At 43.7% G+C, this 22,219-nt stretch overlaps 1 protein-coding gene across 1 annotated transcript in view; it reads right to left on the bottom strand.

Annotated features, from left to right (window-relative positions):
- Positions 1-5,567, bottom strand: part of KCP (kielin cysteine rich BMP regulator) — a 144,873-nt gene extending 139,306 nt beyond the window's left edge. The window contains exon 1 of the mRNA XM_077264383.1: positions 4,807-5,567. Coding sequence (XP_077120498.1) covers positions 4,807-4,924 — 118 coding nt within the window. The 5' untranslated portion in view covers positions 4,925-5,567. The remainder of the gene's footprint in view (positions 1-4,806) is intronic.
- Between the last annotated feature and the right edge of the window lie 16,652 nt (positions 5,568-22,219).

Raw genomic sequence — 22,219 nt, 5'->3', positions numbered from 1 at the left:
AGGTAGATAATAGAATAAGAATAGTATTAATGGTTCTATATAAATAAATAAATAATAATAATAGAAAAACAGAACTTAATATTTGGCACAGAAACCATTGTTTGCACTTACAGAAGTCATCTAGCTCTTGACTTAAGGTACCTTCACACGAAACGACTTTACAACGAGAACGACAACGATCTGATCGCTGCAGCGTCGCTGTTTACATCGCTGGAGAGATGTCACACACAGCAGCTCCAGAACGACGCAGGAGCGATCCTGTGACGTAGCGGTGACGCACTTATCGTTCTCACAGGTCGTTAGCTCCATGTTTAACATTGCTGGCATCGTTGCTTTTGCTGTCAAACACGACGATACACGCCGACCTGACGACCAAAGAAAGTTCTGAACTTTAATCAACGACCAGCGATATCACAGCAGGATCCAGATCGCTGCTGCGTGTCAAACACAACGATATCGCTATCCAGGACGCTGCAACGTCACGGATCGTTGTCGTTCTCGTTGTAAAGTCGTTTCGTGTGAAGGTACCTTAAGTTTGCACACACTGCAGCAGGGATTTTGGCCCACTCCTCCATACAGATCTTCTCCAGATCTTTCAGGTCTTGGGGCTGTCACTGGAAAACATTGAGTTTCAGCTCCATCCAAAAAATTTTTATTACGTTCAGATCTGGAGACTGGCTAGGCCACTCCAGGACCTTGAAATGCTTCGTACGGAGCCTCTCCTTACTTGCCCTTGCTGTGTGTTTTGGGTCATTGTCATGCTGGAGCACCAAGCCACAACCCATCTTCATTGCTCTTCATTAGGGAAGGAGGTTGTTGGCCAAAATCTTGCGATACATGACCCCATCCATCCTCCCTTCAATACGATGCAGTCGTCCTGTCCCCTTTGCAGAAACCCCCCTCAAAGTATGATGTTTCCCCCACCATGCTTCAAGGTTGGGACAGTGTTCTTGGGGTTGTACTCATCCTTCTTCTTCTTCTTCTTCCTCCAAATATGGCTATCCTCCAAAAGTTTTATTTTGGTCTCATCTGACCATATGACCTCCTCTCTTGCCTCTTCTAAATCACCGAGATGGTCATTTGTGAACCTCAAACAGGCCTGGACATGTGCTGGCTTAAGCAGGGGGGACCTTGTGTGTCCTACAGGATTTTAATCCATGACGGTGTAGTGTGTTAATAATAGTAATGTTTGAGAATGTGGTCCCAGCTGTCTTCTATTCATTGACCAGGTCCTCCCATGTAGTTCTGGGCTGATTTATGACCTCTCTCAGAATCATCCTTATCCCATGAGGTGAGATCTTGCATGGAGCCTCAGATGAGGGAAATTGACAGTCATCTTGTGTTTATTCCATTTTCTAATAATTGTGCCAAAAGTTGTTGCCCTCTCACCAAACTGCTTGACTATTGACCTGTAGCCCATCCCAGCCTTGTACAGGTCTGCAATTTTGTCCCTGGCATCCACTGCCAGCTTTTTGGTTATGGCCATGGTGGAGAGGCTGGAGTATGATTGAGTGTGTGGACAAGTGTCTTTTATACAGATAACAAGTTCAAACAGGTGCAATTAATACAGGTAATGAGTCCAGAGTAGGAGGGCTTCTTAAAGAAAAACTAATAGGCCTGTGAGAGCCAGAATTCTTGCTGGTTGGTAGGTGATCAAATACTTATTTCATGCAATAAAATGCAATTTATTAAGTAAAAATCATACAATGTGATTTTCTGTTTTTTTTGTTGAAAACTTGAAAAATTGGCAGTGTATCAAATGGATATTTTCCCCACTGTATTTCTAACAGCTTAGCACTTAATAATGCAGGGGAACAGTATCTATGTAATTCGAGTGGGTGAATGGTCCGGTAAATTCAGGGACATGTTTGAACATAGCCTAAAGCTTTATTTACACCAGAGATGTCAAACTGAAATACACAGTGGACTAAAATTAAAAACATGGACAAAGACATGGGCCAACCTTGATATTTCTAGCAATAATTGAGACAAAAAAGGGGGATTGGGTTGAAGGAATCTGCCTAGGGTAGGGAGAACCCCAATACTGAAGGGGAAGTTAAGGATGTGGGGATGGTAGATAACAATATACAGGGAAATGCAAAGGCCTTGAGAAAGAGGGACGGTTCCCTCGAAACGCGTCGGTCATTGGCCCCTGTACATGTCCGTTTCCTACGGACAGGTGACGTCACCGCTAAGCCATGCCCCCCACACACCACGCTACTACACGGTGGCGCTTTTGGCCGAGGCGCATCGCCGGCTGCAGCAGTGGGTGATTCGAGAGCTATCTGGGGTGTAAAGGGAGGATGCTCCCTACCTGCGGACTTAGCTCAGCCATCCGCATTTTCAGCCATTTCGGGCATACACCAAGCAGAGCCGCTCCAATATTTCTGATTGTGCAGGCACGGGTGGACGCGGACACGAGAAGGTGGGCACCGGTATATATTTATTTGTGTACATGTGTTTTTAGCGCGGCAGCCCTCTGTTTGCTTTTTATATTTGGATATTTCCTGTTGGCAGGTTCGCACATCCCACCTGCCTGGTTGCCAGCAGCTTACACGTATAGTTCTATAGGACAGCGCCAGTGTAATCTTGTATTGTTTTTAGAAATTCAAAGGGTATTGTGACTCTCATATAGGAAATATAGTGAAGTATAGAACATCAGAAATACATAAACAGCACTGAAAAAATAATATTCACAAAGTAGTGAAGAAAAAGGGTAAGGACTCAATACACAGGGAAAGGATAACAACGTATAAAAAAACAAAATGGAGAATACATGCTCAAATAGAGCAATAAGATAAATCATGGCGTGAGCGCACTGGCTCAATAACATACATGTGCTTAACTTGTGGAAAAGATAGAGGGTAGTAGGTGCTATGGGTGGTGAGATGTATCGGAGAGCACAAGGGAAGTGCCCGCTGATGTAGGGAGCAGAGGAGAGAACTTCCAGCTAAGGGGAATGCAGGTCAGGAAGTGCATCATAACTGGGGAGCGCCTTAATACGGGCGGGTAGTAAACACTCTAATATCCAGGGAGTGTGCCAGAATAGATCGGAAACACAAGATTTTTAGTATTAGAGGTGCATCTACTGGCTGACCAGCTCTAGTAGACATTTGGTATTTTCTTGCAGACCAAATATAATTATGCTGAGGGACAGATTTGGCCTGCAGGCCTGAGTTTCACATTCATGATTTACACGGACTGAATGGCAGAACTACATAATGTTTAATAGTGTGCTTACACAGGCAGGTTGAGGTAAGCAATGTACAATTAGCGATCTCTAATGGTCACTGTGTGAGCATAGGCTGCCACTTGGCAGTGTACGTCTTGTTTGCAATGATCTTTTGCGCTGCACAAATGATCATTCATCATTTTGCTCATTCATGGGTGACTGTTTATACTGTAAGATTATTGTGAAATGGGTGTTCTTGTCTATAATAAGCTTTCAGTGTAGATGCAGGTTAAAATAGATGTTGGCCAAATGCTTTTAGGTCAATAGCTATCTTTTCCAAGTTCCCTATACAAGTGGGGGAGAAGAAGAAGGCACTGTAGCCGAAACGCGCGTTGGGGTGGTGGCACCGCAGCTCTTAGGTAACTATGATCTACATAAGATACATCTAATACTCTTCCTTACAACTTTTCAACATTTGGTGTGTTGGTTTTCTTCTGGATTATCTAGTACTACTTACCAGTTCACTTATAAAGAATACCTGACTGCACCGCGTTTCATCCTGCGTCCTTTTCACATACTTGTGTAATATGTTTATCTATGCTGTTGCCAGTCTATAGTTGTGGTGCCTCCTTTTTTGGCCATTTTCTGTCATCATCCATTTTAATATTTTTCATGTATGTTCTATTTTTAATAACTTTTGATTTCATAAAAATTGTACTTTTTTACCTTATAATCTGGTTCTTGTGTGCATGTTTTCCACTATATGCTCTTCTATGCTATTTTGCACTGAACTTTATCACATAATCCTTATTCCTATATAGTGGTCACTTGACTTTCTTATCATGAACTGTGATTAATTGCCTGTATATGATTTATTCAGCAAAGGATTCTACAAAATGACTGACTGGTAAAAAATGCTAAATATCTACATGTTTATACCTTGATATGTATTGTCCAACCTTCTTTTTTTATTCATGCATCTCCAAAGTTAAATTATAACATAATCCCCCGAATAAGAAGTGGGATGATTATATTTCACTCTGAACACAATGCTTATCTTTATCCATACAGAGACAAGTGAAGTCATCATTAGCAATTAGGTGAATTGCCCACTTACAGGTTTAGCATCTGATCTTAGCTATTAGATATACTTTTGATTTATGAACACAATCACATAGAGAAATATGCAAACTTGTAGAGTGCAGAACATCAGCACATCAAGGACACTTTCCTCTAGTGAGTCCATACTTTTGATTGGTTCCACAGAGCTGACATAATAAGCAATGTGCTCTTGGCAAAACTGTCTGGAATTTCTATATTTCAAAGTATACACACATGCCTTCATTTCTAGGCTGAAAAGATATTTCATTTATTTAGCATTTCTTTTTATAAAATAGTTTATAATCAGCTATAATAACCACAAAACCGACTGTTCAGGAAACACTAATTCCAATGTTTCTATTATGTGTAAACATTTACTGACAAGTCCATGAATAGATACACAAACGTTTTATCTCCTTTGTCTTTATGTAAATATTTCAATTAAAAGATTTCCTGAAAATTAGCACAAATGTGTGCTGTGCACTCACCAAATATCCAATCTTCAGGTCAATTACTTCTCAGTTTGTACTCACCATTGTCATCAAAGTACTGGAGTGGAAGCTCCATATCCTGGTCTCCTGGTTCTTGGCTCAGGCAACAAACAGGCATAAATAAGAGAGGCAGAAGAAAAGTCCATCCTGGTGACAGCATGGTGCAGGTTAGTGCATCAGTAGTGAAAACTACATGCCAACTTCAGAGCTTGAAGGTCCACTTCCTTGTGACAGTGATGTGCCAGCTATCTGCAGTCAGTGTGCCTCCAGACATAAGCTTGAGGGCATCACTCCTAAAGGTGCTGCAGCACAAATGTGACCACATCGATGTCTCACTATTGGATAAGGTGTAAGGACAACTTACATAGGTACTGCTTTAATACAATAGGAAGCACTGAGATCTCCATAGAAGCACATGTTGCAGTCAATGCATAAGTTTTGGATCCACACCAGAATGACTAGTCTGAGATCCTGCAGAGGTGACACGCAGGGAGATGCCTTTGTCCTGCTTCAGGGCACAAATTGTGAGGACTCTCTAAGGATTCCTGGGCAGGACCACATCTGAGCAGCTTCACCTGAAGGTTCAAGCAGTGTGAAGAGGTGTTACCTCTATGTAGAGAAGGTAAAACTGGGGCTTGTCTTTGCTAATGATGGTCAGGTCGCACATCCACAAGTTTGGTCTTGTATGGGGACAGATACCATGTCCTAAAGTGCTGTACAGTGTCAAACCATGCTGCTTTTTACTGGTAGCTCCTTTATGTAGAGAGAAGCAGCTGAGCCTTTGGTAATAAAGAAACTTTAGCAATAGACTCCTTATTTATTGTAACTTTGTTCCCTTGTGTGCCTCTTTTTATCCCTCCCCTTTCTCAGATTTTTTCTACCATTCGCTCCCTCCACACTTTTTTCCTATGTCTTTCCATGTAATCCTTCCCCATCTCTCCTCCTGTCTCTCCTCCCCCTCATCACTCCCAGTTTTCTTTTTTTTTTTGCTATAGTATTCCACCCTTCGCTGATGCTCTCTTTCTCTTGCTCTCCCTTTCATTATCTTACCCTTCTCCCCTCCCAGATCCCTCCTCCAAAATTCACACCACATTCCTTTTCTCATCACTATATAGTAGTAGCTATTAGTGTGTTGTGAGGGGGGGAGTAAATGAGAAGCTGAACATTTGCTTCTATTTACCTTAGAAAGGTAAATCAGAAGTTATTATGTTTGTAATCCTATATGCCTGCTCCCTTATGTTCTCCTGGGAATGACAGGGTTAAATTTACAATAGAAGCCATTGTGGGAAATATAGCTGATCCGTAAACTCCCTACTACTTGTCTATTCTAAGGCTGCATTCAGGCTGTAAAATAGCAATTCCTGGCCCACAGCCAAAGCACGGAGGCACACTGGTGTCATATTATAAGTCATATTAAGAACACACATTTTTATTCAGGGCAGTTAATAAGTCAAGCTTCCAAATTTAGTATGAGCTCATATTTCATACCTCATTGTCCTTGGGTAAAATTAATATACTTATATCTGCACAGATACAGCCATTGTGCCACCACTGTGATCAGGTTGATGATTTCATGGAATCTAAAATGCATTTATCACTAAACAAAATGAAAAATGGGAATACAGAAGGTCCATTCAGTGAAGTAATGTAATGAAGACAGGTGAAGTGAGTACGTTGATGACAATGAGTTGGATATATTAGGCACGACGCGGAAAGTCTTGAAGTTGATGTGAAAGGAGGAAAAGTGGTCTGTAAGGATCTGAGTGACTGACAAGGGCCAAATTATGAAGGTGAACGGCTGGGATGCATTGGATATAACCTATCAAAAGTGGCCAAAAAAGGGGAAACTGGTGAACCAGTGACTTGGTCATGGGTGTCCAAGGCTCATTGTTGTATGTAAGGAGCGAATGATTGTCCAATCCCACAGAAGAGCTACTGTAGAGCAAATTACTGAAAAAGGTAATGCTCTTTATGATAGTGATGTCAGAACATAGACTGTATTAAAGTTTGCTTCATATTGGGCTGAGTGACACAAGGTGGTATGTGTACCTATGCTAACTGTTATGATCCTAGTGGCTGAGGATCACAAAACGGACTAGCTAAGTATATGAACATAGACACGAGCTCTAGGGAGGTGGTAACTGGACTGACTGCAAACCTGATCCTAACCAACACACTAAAGGCAGCCGGTGAACGTGCCTAAAATCCTGGACGTCTCGACGCAGCCTGAGAAACTATCTACTCCTGGAGGGAAAGTAAGACCTCACTTGCCTCAAGAGAAATCACCCCAAAGATATAGGAAGCCCCCAACAAATAATAACGGTGAGGTAAGGGGAAAACACAAACGTAGAAATGAAAACAGATTCAGCAAATGAGGCCCGCTAATACTAGATAGCAGAAGACAGATAGGGAACTGTGCGGTCAGTAAAAAACCCTATGCAAAATATCCATGCTGAGAATACAAGAACCCTCACACCAACTAACGGTGTGAGGGGAGAAACTCAGCCCCCTAGAGCTACCAGCAAGCAAGGGAATCACATATTTAGCAAGCTGGACAAGAAACATAAATAAAGAAACATATGACCACTGATGGTCAAAAAATGAACCAAGCAAAACTTAGCTTCTCTTGAAGAGACAGATAACGAAGGACTGTAGGAGAGCTCCAAAATAGCACTGAAGACATTGACAGCAGGCAACAACTGAGAGTCCAGGTGAACTAAATAGGAACCAGCTAACAGATAACGAGACAGCTGATCAGCCTCAGACCTGCAGAATGAATCAAAGAACCACCAGAGGCAGCCCAAAGACAGCACTCACACAGTACCAGTTGTGACCACAAGAGGGAGCCCAAAAACAGAGTTCACAACAGCTAACCTCAGGTCCAATGTGAAAGGTGCTTAATATCGCCAAGTGCGGACCAGAACTGGACAATGAAGCAATGGAGGAAGGTGGTCTATTCTGATAAATCAAATTTTCTTTAACATCAAGTGGACAGTTAGGTGCATATGCATGGCCGAACTGGGAATTATATGGCACCAGAATGTATTATGGAAAGAAGGCAAACAACTGGTGGCAATGTAATGCTCAGGGTAATGTTCTGATGGCAAACTTTGGGTGATGACATTCATGTGGATGTTACTTTAACATGTACCACTTACCTAAACGTAAAACAAAACAAGCGGTCAGCTCTCCATTTAAGCTAAGTGGACCAGAAACTCCTCTACATGGACATCAAAGAGATAGGTGGACCTAATTTGCATATGAAAATTGAAATTCCAGTAACAAGGAAAAATCCTTATAACACTTCTAGTTAGTTTCATGTACGTTAAAAATCTACCACTCTCCTTCATGTTTCATATAGACATGTCCTCACTCATGGCCTAAACCTTGAGTCATGACGTGTGGATGTTACTTTGACACATAACACCTAACATTACAGGCCAAACATCACAGACCAAATACACCTCTTCATGAGAATGGCACTCCCTAATGACAGTGGCCACTTTTAGAAAGATATTACATTGCTAAAAGAAATTGTTCAGAAATTGTTTAAGGAACATGACAGAATTCAAAGTGTTTAAACTTCCCAGTCCTCCATCTGATCAAACATCTGTGTCGATGGGCTACAAAAACAAGTCAGATCCAAGGAGAGAGCCACCCACACACAATTTACAGACTCAAAGAATCTGTAGCTAATGCCTTTGTGCCAGTTACCACAAGACACCTCTGGAAGTCTTGTGAAGTGCATGCTTCGATGGGACAGTACTGTTTTGGATGGAGACATAAACAATATTAAATATATACTGTATATATATATATATATACAGTACAGACCAAATGTTTGGACACACCTTCTCATTTAAAGATTTTTCTGTATTTTCATGACTATGAAAATTGTACATTCACACTGAAGGCATCAAAACTATGAATTAACACATGTGGAATTATATACTTAACAAAAAACTTTGAAACAACTGAAATTATGTCTTATATTCTAGGCTCTTCAAAGTAGCCACCTTTTGCTTTGATGACTGCTTTGCACACTCTTGCCATTCTCTTGATGAGCTTCAAGAGGTAGTCACAGGGAATGGTTTTCACTTCACAGGTGTGCCCTGTCAGATTTAATAAGTGGGATGTGTTGCCTTATAAATGGGGTTGGGACCATCAGTTGTGCTGTGCAGAAGTCTGGTGGATACACAGCTGATAGTCCTACTGAATAGACTGTTAGAATTTGTATTATGGCAAGAAAAAGCAGCTAAGTAAAGAAAAACGAGTGGTCATCATTGCTTTAAGAAATGAAGGTCAGTCAGTCGGAAAAATTGGTTAAACTTTGAAAGTGTCCCCAAGTGCAGTGGCAAAAACCATCAAGCGCTACAAAGAAACTGGCTCACATGAGGACCGCCCCAGGAAAGGAAGACCAAGAGTCACCTCTGCTTCAGAGGATAAGTTTATCTGAGTCACCAGCCTCAGAAATCGCAGGTTAACAGCAGCTCAGATTAGAGACCTGGTCAATGCCACACAGAGTTCTAGCAGCAGACACATCTCTACAACAACTGTTAAGAGGAGACTTTGTGCAGCAGGCCTTCATGGTAAAATAGCTGCTAGGAAACCACTGCTAAGGACAGGCAACAAGCAGAAGAGACTTGTTTGGGCTAAAGAACACAAGGAATGGATATTAGATCAGTAGAAATCTGTGCTTTGGTCTAATGAGTCCAAATTTGAGATCTTTGGTTCCAACTACCTTGTCTTTGTGCGACGCAGAAAAGGTGAATGGATGGACTCTACATTCGTGGTTCCCACCGTGAAGCATGGAGGAGGAGGTGTGATGGTGTGGGGGTGCCTTGCTGGTGACACTGTTGGGGATTTATTCAAAATTGAATGCCTACTGAACCAGCATGGCTACCACAGCATCTTGCAGCGGAATGCTATTCCATCCGGTTTGCGTTTAGTTGGACCATCATTTATTTTTCAACAGGACAATGACCCCAAACACACCTCCAGGCTGTGAAAGGGCTATTTGACCAAGAAGGAGAGTGATGGGTGCTACGCCAGATGACCTGGCCTTCACAGTCACCGGATCTGAAACCAATCGAGATGGTTTGGGGTGAGCTGGACCGCAGAGTGAAGGTAAAAGGGCCAACAAGTGCTAAGCATCTCTGGGAACTCCGTCAAGATTGTTGGAAGACCATTCCCGGTGACTACCTCTTGAAGCTCATCAAGAGAATGCCAAGAGTGTGCAAAGCAGTCATCGACGCAAAAGGTGGCTACTTTGAAGAACCTAGAATATAAGACATAGTTTCAGTTGTTTCACACTTTTTTGTTAAGTATATAATTCCACATGTGTTAATTCATAGTTTTGATGCCTTCAGTGTGAATGTACAATTTTCATAGTCATGAAAATACGGGAAAATCTTTAAATGAGGTGTGTACTGTATATATATATATATATAAATATATATATATATATATATATATATATATATATATATATATACACACACACACTGCTCAAAAAAATAAAATGGAACACTTAAACAACAGAATATAACTCCAAGTACATCAAACGTCTGTGAAATCAAGCTGTCCACTTAGGAAGCAACACTGTTTGACAATCAATTTCACATGCTGTTGTGCAAATGGAATAGAAACAGATGGAAATTATTGGCAATTATCAAGACACACTCATTAAAGGAGTGGTTCTGCAGGTGGGGACCACAGACCACATCTCAGTACCAATACTTTCTGGCTGATGTTTTGGTCACTTTTGAATGTTGGTTGTGCTTTCACACTCTTGGTAGCATGAGACGGACTCTACAACCCACACAAGTAGCTCAGGTAGAGAAGCTCATCCAGGATGGCACATCAATGCGAGCTGTGGCAAGAAGGTTTGCTGAGTCAGCGTAGTGTCAAGAGGCTGGAGGCACTAGCAGGAGACAGGCCAGTACACCAGGAGATGTGGAGGAGGCCGTAGGAGGGCATCAACCCAGCAGCAGGACCGCTACCTCAGCCTTTGCACAAGGAGGTACAGGAGGAGCACTGCCAGAGCCCTGCAAAATGACCTCCTGCAGGCCACAAATGTGCATGTATTGGCACAAATGGTTAGAAAACGACCCCATAAGGATGGTCTGAGTGCTCGACGTCCACAGATGGGGGTTGTGCTCACAGCCCAACACTGTGCAGGACGCTTGACATTTGCCACTGAACACCAGGATTGGCAAATTCACCACTGGCACCCTGTGCTCTTCACAGATGAATGCAGGTTCATACTGATCACATGTGACAGACGTGACAGAGTCTGGAGACTCCGTGGAAAGCGATCTGCTGCCTGCAACATCCTTCAGCATGACCGGTTTGGCAGTGGGTCAGTAATGGTGTGGGGTTGCATTTCTTTGGAGGGCCGCACAGCCCTCCATGTGCTTGCCAGAGGTAGCCTGACTGCCATTAGGTACCGAGATGAGATCCTCAGACCACTTGTGAGACCATATGCTGGTGCGGTTGGCCCTGGGTTCCTCCTAATGCAGAACAATGCAAGACCTCATGTGGCTAGAGTGTGTCAGCAGTTCCTGCAAGATGAAGGCATTGAAGCTATGGACTGGCCCGCCCATTCCCCAGACCTGAATCCGATTGAACACATGTGGGACATCATGTCACGCACCATCCACCAACGTCACGTTGCACCACAGACTGTCCAGGAGTTGGCGGATGCTTTAGTCCAGGTCTGGGAGGAGATCCCTCAGGAGACCATCCACCGCCTCATCAGGACCATGCCGAGGCGTTGTAGGGAGATCATGCAGGATGTGGAGGCCACACACACTACTGAGCATCATTTCCTTGTCTTGAGGCATTGCCACTGAAGTTGGATCAGCCTGAAACATCATTTTCCACTTTGATTTTGAGCATAATTCCAACTCCAGACCTCCGTGGGATATTAGTTGTCATTTATGTTGATCATATTTAGATTTTATTGTTCTCAACACATTCCACTATGTAATGAATAAAGATTTACAACTGGAATATTTCATTCAGTGATATCTAGTATGTGGGATTTTAGTGTTCCCTTTATTTTTTTGAGCAGTGTGTACATATATATTGTGATGCAGTGACCCCTGTAACAGGTAGGGGGCGCTGCATGGTCTCCCCGGTATGTGCACGGAGTCGTATTGAGGCCGTGAGAATCGACCTGCAGTGATGTCAGGATCACGTGACCAGCCCAGGTGATCCATTACTGTGGGTGTGCTTACGGGTACATAATGTGGCCAGGGTGTGGGTCACATGGTTCCTGAGGGCCTGTGTTTGGGCTGTGTATGCTCCTGTGTTGGAAGACCTGGGAGGAGGCTTCCTGGAAAGCACATGGTTTGGACCTGGTGGCCTGTGGTGTTGGACTAAGTCCTGAATAGCACCCAGACAGGCCACATGCCTCTGTGTTGGACGGTCCCAGGTGGGATGGACGTTCTGAAGACCACAGTGTGATCATGGTCCTGGACAGTCTGTGTTAGAAGCTCCTGTGAGTGGAGTCTTCTGGGAGCACCTGAGAGACTATGGACCTGGATGATCGGTGTTGGGGAAGCTACCGGCCTTCGGTGGCTCTGGACTGACTGATGTGTGCCGGCCAGGCAAGTTGGTGAACCCCGTAAGGCAGTTTCCCCAGGAGAGAGGACTGACAAGGAGTCAGCAGATGGAGCAGGAGCTCCCATAAGGTACCTCCATAAACTGTTGGTGCTTGTAACATGAACTGTGTGGTAACCCACGGCAACTGGTCAGTGAGGACCAGCGTGTTTAGTTGCCACAGAATAAGGGCCTGAAACTTGAAGTGATGTCCTGGTTCAGTATGTAAATGGACTGCTCATGGTATGGTTTATGAGTAGTGTTGAGCATTCCGATACTGCAAGTATCGGGTATCGGCCGATACTTGCTGTATCGGAATTCCGATACCGAGATCCGATATTTTTGTGATATCGGGTATCGGTATCGAAACAACATTAATGTAAAAATGTGTAAAAGAGAGAATTAAAATAAAAAATATTGCTATACTCACCTCTCCGACGCAGCCTGCACCTTACCGAGGGAAGCGGCAGCGTTCTTTGTTTAAAATTCGCGCTTTTCTTTCCTTTACGTGAGTCCCGGCTTGTGATTGGTTGCGTGCCGCCCATGTGACCGGGACGCAACCAATCACAGCAAGCCGTGACGTAATTTCAGGTCCTTCAGGATTTTAAAATTACGTTCCGGCGTTGTGATTGGTTGCGTCACAGTCACATGGGAGACGCAACCAATCACAGCAAGCCGTGACGTAATTTCAGGTCCTTAAGGATTTTAAAATTACGTCCCGCCTTTGTGATTGGTCCGCGTCCCGGCAACATGGCCGCCATTAACCAATCACAAGCCGTGACGTCACGGGAGGCTGGACACGCGCGCTTTTTAAAATGGGCGCGTGTCCAGCCTCCCGTGACGTCCCGGCTTGTGATTGGTTGCGCCGCGGTCAACCAATCACAAGCCGGGAGGCTGGACACGCGCCCATTTTAAAATTTTAAAATGCGCGCGTGTCCAGCCTCCCGGCTTGTGATTGGTTGACCGCGGCGCAACCAATCACAAGCCGGGACGTCACGGGAGGCTGGACACGCGCCCATTTTAAAAAGCGCGCGTGTCCAGCCTCCCGTGACGTCACGGCTTGTGATTGGTTAATGGCGGCCATGTTGCCGGGACGCGGACCAATCACAGCAAGCCGTGACGTAATTTCGTCACGGCTTGCTGTGATTGGTCCGCGTCCCGGCAACATGGCGCCGTGACCAATCATAAGCCGGGACGTCACTGGAGGCTGGACACGCGCCCATTTTAAAAAGCGCGCGTGTCCAGCCTCCAGTGACGTCCCGGCTTATGATTGGTTAATGGCGGCCATGTTGCCGGGACGCGGACCAATCACAGCAAGCCGTGACGTAATTTCGTCACGGCTTGCTGTGATTGGTCCGCGTCCCGGCAACATGGCCGCCCTGACCAATCACAAGCCGGGACTTCACGTAACCAAGTAAAAGCGCAAATTTTAAACAAACAACGCTGCCGGTTCCCTCGCTGAGGTCCAGGCTGCGTCGGAGAGGTGAGTATAGCGATATTTTTTATTTTAATTCTTTCTTTTACACATTTATATGGATCCCAGGGCCTGAAGGAGAGTTTCCTCTCCTTCAGACCCTGGGAACCATCAGGGACACCGTCCGATACTTGAGTCCCATTGACTTGTATTGGTATCGGGTATCGGTATCGGATTGGATCCGATACTTTGCCGGTATCGGACGATACTTTCCGATACCGATACTTTCAAGTATCGGACGGTATCGCTCAACACTATTTATGAGGCATAATAAACCATATGGTCTGTTTTGTTTTTAAAAACCCGTGCCCGTGTGCTGAATATCGCGGCCAACCGAGTGTCCCCCAATACACTCAGTAAGAGTAGTCTTACAATATATATTTATTTATTTATATATTTTTTAAGAGTAGAATCTGTAGAGTATCGTACACCAAAAGAAGAGGCCAGTAGTGATGTGCCCCAGGGCAGCCTAAACTGTGCATGACACTGGAGGAGTTATATAGATACAAGATATTCACAAGAATTTTACTAGCTGCTGTTGTGGAAACTGGAGAACAGTCCTGCAATAAATTTCCAAAATATTAATACCTGCAGGGAAAGGAGTCAGAGTCACCCAAGTCAATAACTCATTCACCCTCTTCACCTTGAAAAATTGTTGGAGATCCAGTTCAGTCAGGTAGCAACACACATGGAGAGATGATGCTTGTGAATGCAGACATTGGTGTACTCATTGGTATCACTCATCTCTTCTTCATGTAGGAAGAATCATTGCTGATCGGCTCAGGCAGATCTTCCAGATTACACAGCTCGACCTCCAGAGGCTTCACCTTCTCCATTTTAGCAATCTCCTCACAGATCTTGGCCTCCACTTGATGTTTCATGTTCAGAACAACCAACTAACCAGGAGCACGTCTAGCTTCTGCAAGGTGCTTGTTTTCTAAATTAACCTTAATCAAGTTGTTCTCCTCGGTGGTGAAGGCAAATTTCCCCATTGTTCTATCTTCCTTGGAGTAAAGGATGTGGTTGGGACAGTCTGTGATCTTCAGGCAGACCTGGTTCTTGTCAAGCAGGTCAGACACCTCGTACTAGCCCTACACGGTGACTGGCCCTCTTTGTGGAACTCTTCCAGCAGACATTTGCAGCTGTTCATATTATAGCTGATCTGTTTATGTCATCAATGCCAAAGAATGAAAATAATTTCAATATTATTTGGGGTGTTTTGTCTTTTTTAGCTGTAATGAACTCCTACATCCTTCTTGTATTAAAATCACTTGGTGCTGCCAAGGCTCAAGGGTGTCCCAATGGTTCCTCACTATCAGGAGACTCCAACACCCCTCTCCCCTGTCTTAGACCACTTTTGTACATTAGTAACAGCTCTTAAGAACATTCATTTATATATTTTCAGCACAATGTAAAGTAATAGAAGAAATACATTTTCAATTCTTTGGGAAACATGATATTGCCAGCATGATTACATGTATGTCTCTGTGTTCATTTGTAGGCAACAAAGAGATCGCTGAGGAAAATCAATTCACTGAAATCTCCAGATGAAAAATGTACTTTCCTGACAGACAAATTACTAGTCACATACATGGAAAGTCTATGTCCCTTGTCTTGAAGAAAGGTTTAAGCATTTTTCTTCATCTTTGCAGACAGGATTTGAGTAACTCTGGAAAAGAATATCCACTAATTATGTGGATAAAGCACAAATGCATGCCAATCCTCGTCTCACTGCACCATTGTGTAGTAATCCCCAAATAAGTGACCGGTGATTGGTGGGGGCAGGGGAAGGTCACAAGATCTTCCTTCCAAACCATTAGTTTGTCACTTGACTTCCAAGTATATAGCTTTTGGGGACAAAAACTAATTTTCCATTAACAAACAACATAAAGGAGTCGATTCATTAACGTGTTAACACTAGAATTCTGTCATAAAAACACCTTAATAAGTCACAATAATTTTTCGCAAGTCGGAAGTTACACAAAAATGTTGCAACTTTTTGCATTTTCACACTAGACCAGGGCATCTACACCAATATGGGTGTAGTATGGGTGGGACAAAGTGGCTAAGCCCGCACATCAAATCAATGAAAAGTTGCCCCTAACAGTCCAGAAATGTACCCCAGTCATTAATATATATAGACCACCTTTAGAGAGTGGTCAACTTCTGTGACTTGTGGGAAATAAGGGGGCTGCTTTCACTACTGAGAAAGTACAGAGATCAGCTGCGACTTACGAGAAAGTGAGGGGTAGTACTACGAGAAGAAAAGAAAATCCTCTAGTGACATTTAATGCCACGATTTGTTTGCATGAATTGTCATGGTAGGCTCTTATCCTTGCCTGTCATACCATCATTTATGCACTCTCTACTAATCCTAGACTGCCTACGCCATGTTTCCATGTGTTACTGTATTATATATTGGTTGTTGGGAGATATTGGGTATAGCACGACTTTTAAAATGCCGTTTTGTCTTTTTGCATTCAGCAGAAGAAATGTTACAATATGAGGCCTTAGGGCTCATACTCACCAGCGAGAAACTCGGATGAGTCTCGCATGTTAATACCCGGCACTGCACCCGGCACTCAGATCGGAGCGTGCGGCCGCACAGGAATACATGCAGCCGCACCTGAGTGCCGGCAGCAGCGCCGGGTATTAACATGCGAGACTCATCTGAGTTTCTCACAGGTGAGTATGAGCCCTTATTCAGACATCTGTGTTGCATGTGTGTGTTCTATCTTTTTTTTTTTCATGTATGGAACACATACGCATTATAGTCTATGGGGCTATTCACATGTCGGTATTTTTTTTTCCAAAAAGGGCCAATACAAGTTTATGGGTCTGTAAAAATCACACACAGTATACGTACATGTGCTGATGGTAAAAACAGGCATAAGGACCATACACTGATGGTAAAAACGAACACAAGGACCGTACACTGATGGTAAAAACGGACACAAGGACCGTTCACTGATGGTAAAAATGGACACAAGGACCGTACACTGATGGTAAAAACGGACACAATGACCGTTCACTGATGGTAAAAACAGACACAAGGACCGTTCACTGATGGTAAAAACGGACACAATGACCGTTCACTGATGGTAAAAACGGACACACTCACTCCGGTACACATATTTTACCCATTACCGACATCGGGCGTAATAGTACACTGATGTCGGACTCCCTCAATTTGATGTGGGCTCTGGCGGTGAGCCCACATCTTTCCGTGGATGTGCCCGCAATAGCCACTGGTGGAATCACGATCCACCCTTGGGTATTAACCAGTTAAATGCCACTGTCAAACTCTGACAGTGGCATTTAAATCACACTTCTGGCCATCGGGCCAGAAATTAGCGCACCGGTGACCCTGTCACGTGATTGCGGTCAGCGGTGTGTTGGCATGACAACCTGAGGTCTCCTGGAGCGCCACCCAGTGGTCGGCGCTCATAGCAAGTCAGTAAATCTGCTATAGGTCTGGGTCACACTTGCGAGTGCAATGTGAAAAACTCACGTGAGTCTCTGGCATCAGTATTCAGCACTTCTGCTGGCACTGCCGCCGGCACTCGGGACCAGATGGTTCAGCTGCATAGAAATACATGCAGCTGCACACTAAGGTCCCGAGTGCCAGTGGCAGTGCCAGGTATTGATGGGAGAGACTCGCGTGAGTTTCTTGCATTGCACTCGCAAGTGTGACTGGGCCATATAGAGGCAATCTGACCATCGCTTCTATGTAGCAAAGCAGAGCGAGTTTTGCCAGCGTCTAGTCTCCAATGGAGACTATTGAAGCATGCCTAAAGTAAAAAAAAAATATATTTTTAAAAATATCAATTTTTTTTTTTAAATATAAAAGTTCAAATCACCCCCCTTTCGCCCCATTCAAAATAAAACAATAAAAATAAAATCAAACCTACACATATTTGGTATGGCCTTGTTCAGAATCACTCGATCTATCAATAAAAAAAGGATTAACCTGATCGCTAAACGGCGTAGCGAGAAAAAGTCAAAACGTCAAAATTATGTTTTTTTTGGTCGCCGCGAAATTGCATTAAAATGCAATAATGGGCGATCAAAAGATCGTATCTGCACCAAAATGATATAATTAAAAACGACAGCTTGGCACGCAAAAAATAAGCCCTCACCCAACTCCAGGTCACTAAAAATGGAGACGCTATGGGTATCGGAAAATTGCGAAAAAAAATTTTTGTTTTTACAAAGTTTGGAATTTTTTTTCACCACTTAGATAAAAAAGAACCTAGACATGTTTGGTGTCTATGAACTTGAAATTACCTGGAAAATCATAATGGCAGGTCAGTTTTAGCATATAGTGTACCTAGTAAAAAAGCCAAATAAAAAACAAGTGTGGGATTGCACTTTTTTTGCAATTTCACCACACTTGTTTTTTTTCCCCCCCGTTTTCTAGTACCCGACATGGTAAAACCAATTGTGGTGTTCAAAAGTACAACTTGTCCCGCAAAAAAAAAAAGCCCTCACATGGCCATATTGACGGAAAAATAAAAAAGTTATGGCTTTGGGAAGAAGGGGAGCGAAAAACAAAAACGCTCCGGGGTTAAGGGGTTAAAGACGGACATGTGCATGTGGCCTTATATAGGATACTATAGAATAATGGGGTAGGATAAGGGTGCGTGTCCACGGTCGGGTTTGTCGGTGCTTTGAACAGAGCGGAAAACCCGCTCCTCCCAAAACACCGCCCCCTTCTGTACGCGTGGTGATTCCAGATGTGTTCATTGCACACATCCGGAATCGCCGCACCCTATATATAGGAGTGTGTTATTTACCTTGTAGAGATGGAGCATTGCCGCAAGGTAAACAGACATGCTGCGTTCTAAAAAGACGCTCCGCATGTCCGGTTACGCAGGGCTGCTGGAGGCGTGTTCGCACACATAGTGGAGACGGGATTTTATAAAATCCCCTCCACTATGCTGTAACATCTGGACGCTGCCGGTTGAACGCTGCGGCTGTACTCAGTGTCCAATCCACAGCTAATCCGGATGTAATCCGGCCCGTGGAAACATACCCTAATATGTCTTGCATACTGATGCCTACATTTATCGCCACCATCAGATTACCTCTTTAATGTGGCCTGCAAACACCATCTACAAATTCACTGGTAACTTCTCTGTCTTGTGAAATAGATGTTACAATTATCAATACAACAAATCAAAGTACCACTAAAAAATGAGTTCCAAATATCAGCAAACTTTCGATAATGCATTGTGTGCACAAAAGCTTTAGTCCGGATGGAGAACAGAGTTTCTGAATTTCATAAAAAGTCTTGTATGGGAATTCCCAGCTGGACTGTAGTGCGGCCCACATTCATCCATTCATGTAACCATTGTATGGAGTGAAACATCTGGACCTAGGCGGTCTCCTGTGGAGATCAGTGATGGGGGCTGTGTGAGGGAGGGTGTCGCAGTGTGATGCACACATTGGGTTGTGAGTTAGACATTCCACACAAATACAGCTGTGTGTGCGGAGAAGAGTGACAGACTCACACACACTTGACATGGCAGTGCGGTCATGTCTTTACAAGTCTAGAGCTGCTGTGCGATACTCTGTGTCAACACGCTCTGCGGATGTCTGTGTATCTAAGGAATCAATGACATAGTACAGGGGTTGTCAGACTGGAAAAGAAACAATTTCTTTGTGTAAAATGGTAAAATGAGCTACTTATTAAACGCACAGTTACTATGACCCCAAAACAATCACAGAAATATTATTAGAAAACAATAAATTGCAAAAATATATCTAGGAAAGCAATGGGATGGAAGATATACAACTCTGGGGTAAAAAATAATTTTTGCAATTGGGTTTCATTAAAATATTTGTACCGTTTGCCTCCTATAGCCTCTGTCTATTGCTGGCTGCAGAATAAATTAATGGAAAATCCTTCATAAAGTTCACTCAGATGGGAGAATTTGTAACTGTCTTTTCTGAGCTCTTCTCAGCTGATTGATAGCTGCAGACCACATCTATGGCCTCATACCAATTTGCGAGAAAAACGGACTAGTGCAATCCAATAAAAAAATCGGATTGCACTCAGACCAATGTTATTCAATAGGTGACATCTCATTTGCGAGTTTTTTCTCAGCCGAAATCGGACTGAGAAAAAAAATCGCAGCATGTTGTGTATTGCTGCGATTCTCGGAAGAGACTCGCCAATGTAAGTCAATGGGTGCGAGAAAAAAATCGCACAGCACTCGCACCATGCGACTGCTGTCCGATTTTTATGCACCGGTGTCATTTGAAAAGCCGGCAATTCATGTCTGGCATACAGTAAAATCACACTGAGAGGTTAGAATAGAATAGATATATACACAAAGAATGTATATATATATATATATATATATATATATATATATATATATAAATATTTCATAGAGAGATAGATAGCAGAATAGCCGATAATTCATTTGTCAGCTTCTGCATAATCATTGCAGAAGCCGACAGGATATGACACATGGTTTACATACAGTAAACCATTGCAGAACAGTTAGAATTTTATATGTCCCTCAATAATAATGTTAGTAGTGTGTGTAAAATTTTGGAGCCGTAGGTATTAAATTAAAGGATTAATTCACGGAAAAAACTGGCATGGGCTCCCGGGCAATTTTCTGCGCTAGAGAGGGAACGCCAGTGACTGACAACAGATATTAATAGCCTAGAGAGGGACTATGGTTATTGCCCCCCCCGGCTAAAAACATCTGCCCCCAGCCACCCCAGAAAAGGCACATCTGTAAGATGCGCCTATTCCGGCACTTAGCGTCTCTCTTCCCATTGTCCTGTAGCAGTGGCATATGGGGTAATAAGGGGTTAATGTCACCTTGCTATTGTAAGGTGACATTAAGCCTGGTTAATAATGGAGAGGTGTCAATAAGACACCTATCCATTATTAATCCAATAGTATGAATGGTTACAAAAATACACACACATTAAGAATAAAGTATTTTAATGAAATAATTAAACACACAGGTTTTCCATCTTTATTACACTCTCAATCCAAGCAAAGCAACAAAGCAACAATATCCCATACCTGTCCGCCATATAGTCAAGTCCCACGCTGCAATCCATCTCAAGGGGTTAAATATTTTACAACCGGGAGCGGTGCTAATGCTACTGGCCGGGCTGTAAACCACTGTGTAATGAATGAAAAGCTGCCTGCGCAGCCTCCCCTCCTGACCGGACATGAACTCATTAGCGTGGGAAAGTTTCAGAACTTTTTCCCACGCTGCCGAGTTCACCTCAGGTCAGGCAGGGCCGACTACCACTGACGTCACTGAGCATGCGTAGATTCACAGTCTGACCTGAGGTGAACTTGCATAGCACTTGTCCGTTTTTTCAGTGTGGAAATCGGAACATTTTTTCTCGTAAATGGGTATGAGCCCTAACTTGTATGTGCAATGAAACAAAGAGCCTGTAAAAACCACGTGGCTCAACATTTTTAATGACAGCCAATGACAAAAATAACTCTTTGCTCCAAATACATGAATCTAACTAAAAATGAATAATAATTGTACCCAAAGGTGGTCAACCCATGCTTGTAAAGTTTTGTCTAGCCTCTTATAATCGCTCTCATCTTATTATGATCATTCTCTGCAAAGTAAATAATGCAACACTCCATTGTACATTAGTTAGGGTACCGTCACACATTGAAATTTTCATCGCTGCGACGGCACGATCCGTGACGTCGCAGCGATCGTATGAATATCGCTCCAGCGTCGTAGACTGCGGTCACACGTTGCAATCACGGCGCTGGAGCGATGCCGAAGTCCCCGGGTAACCAGGGTAAACATCGGGTAACTAAGCGCAGGGCCGCGCTTAGTAACCCGATGTTTACCCTGGTTACCAGCGTAAACGTAAAAAAACAAACAGTACATACTCACCCGTCGGTGTCCTTCAGGTCCCTTGCCGTCTGCTTCCTGCTCTGAGTGCAGCCGTACAGTGAGAGCAGAGCGCAGCACCGCTGTGATCTGCTCTCACTTTCCGGCCGGCACTCAGAGCAGGAAGCAGACGGCAAGGGACCTGAAGGACACCGACGGGTGAGCATGTACGGTTTGTTTTTTTACGTTTACGCTTGTAACCAGGGTAAACATCGGGTTACTAAGCGCGGCCCTGCGCTTAGTTACCCGATGTTTACCCTGGTTACAAGCGAAGACATCGCTGGATCGCTGTCACACACAACGATCCAGCGATGTCAGCGGGTGATCAAGCGACGAAAGAAAGTTCCATACGATCTGCTACGACGTACGATTCTCAGCAGGATCCCTGATCGCTGCTGCGTGTCAGACACTGCGATATCGTAACGATATCGCTAGAACGTCACGAATCGTAACGTCGTAGCGATGGAAATTTCAATGT

Source organism: Ranitomeya variabilis, chromosome 5 (assembly GCF_051348905.1).
Source record: "Ranitomeya variabilis isolate aRanVar5 chromosome 5, aRanVar5.hap1, whole genome shotgun sequence".
Taxonomy (NCBI): Eukaryota; Metazoa; Chordata; class Amphibia; order Anura; family Dendrobatidae; genus Ranitomeya; species Ranitomeya variabilis.
This window is presented reverse-complemented; position numbering and strand designations above follow the sequence as displayed.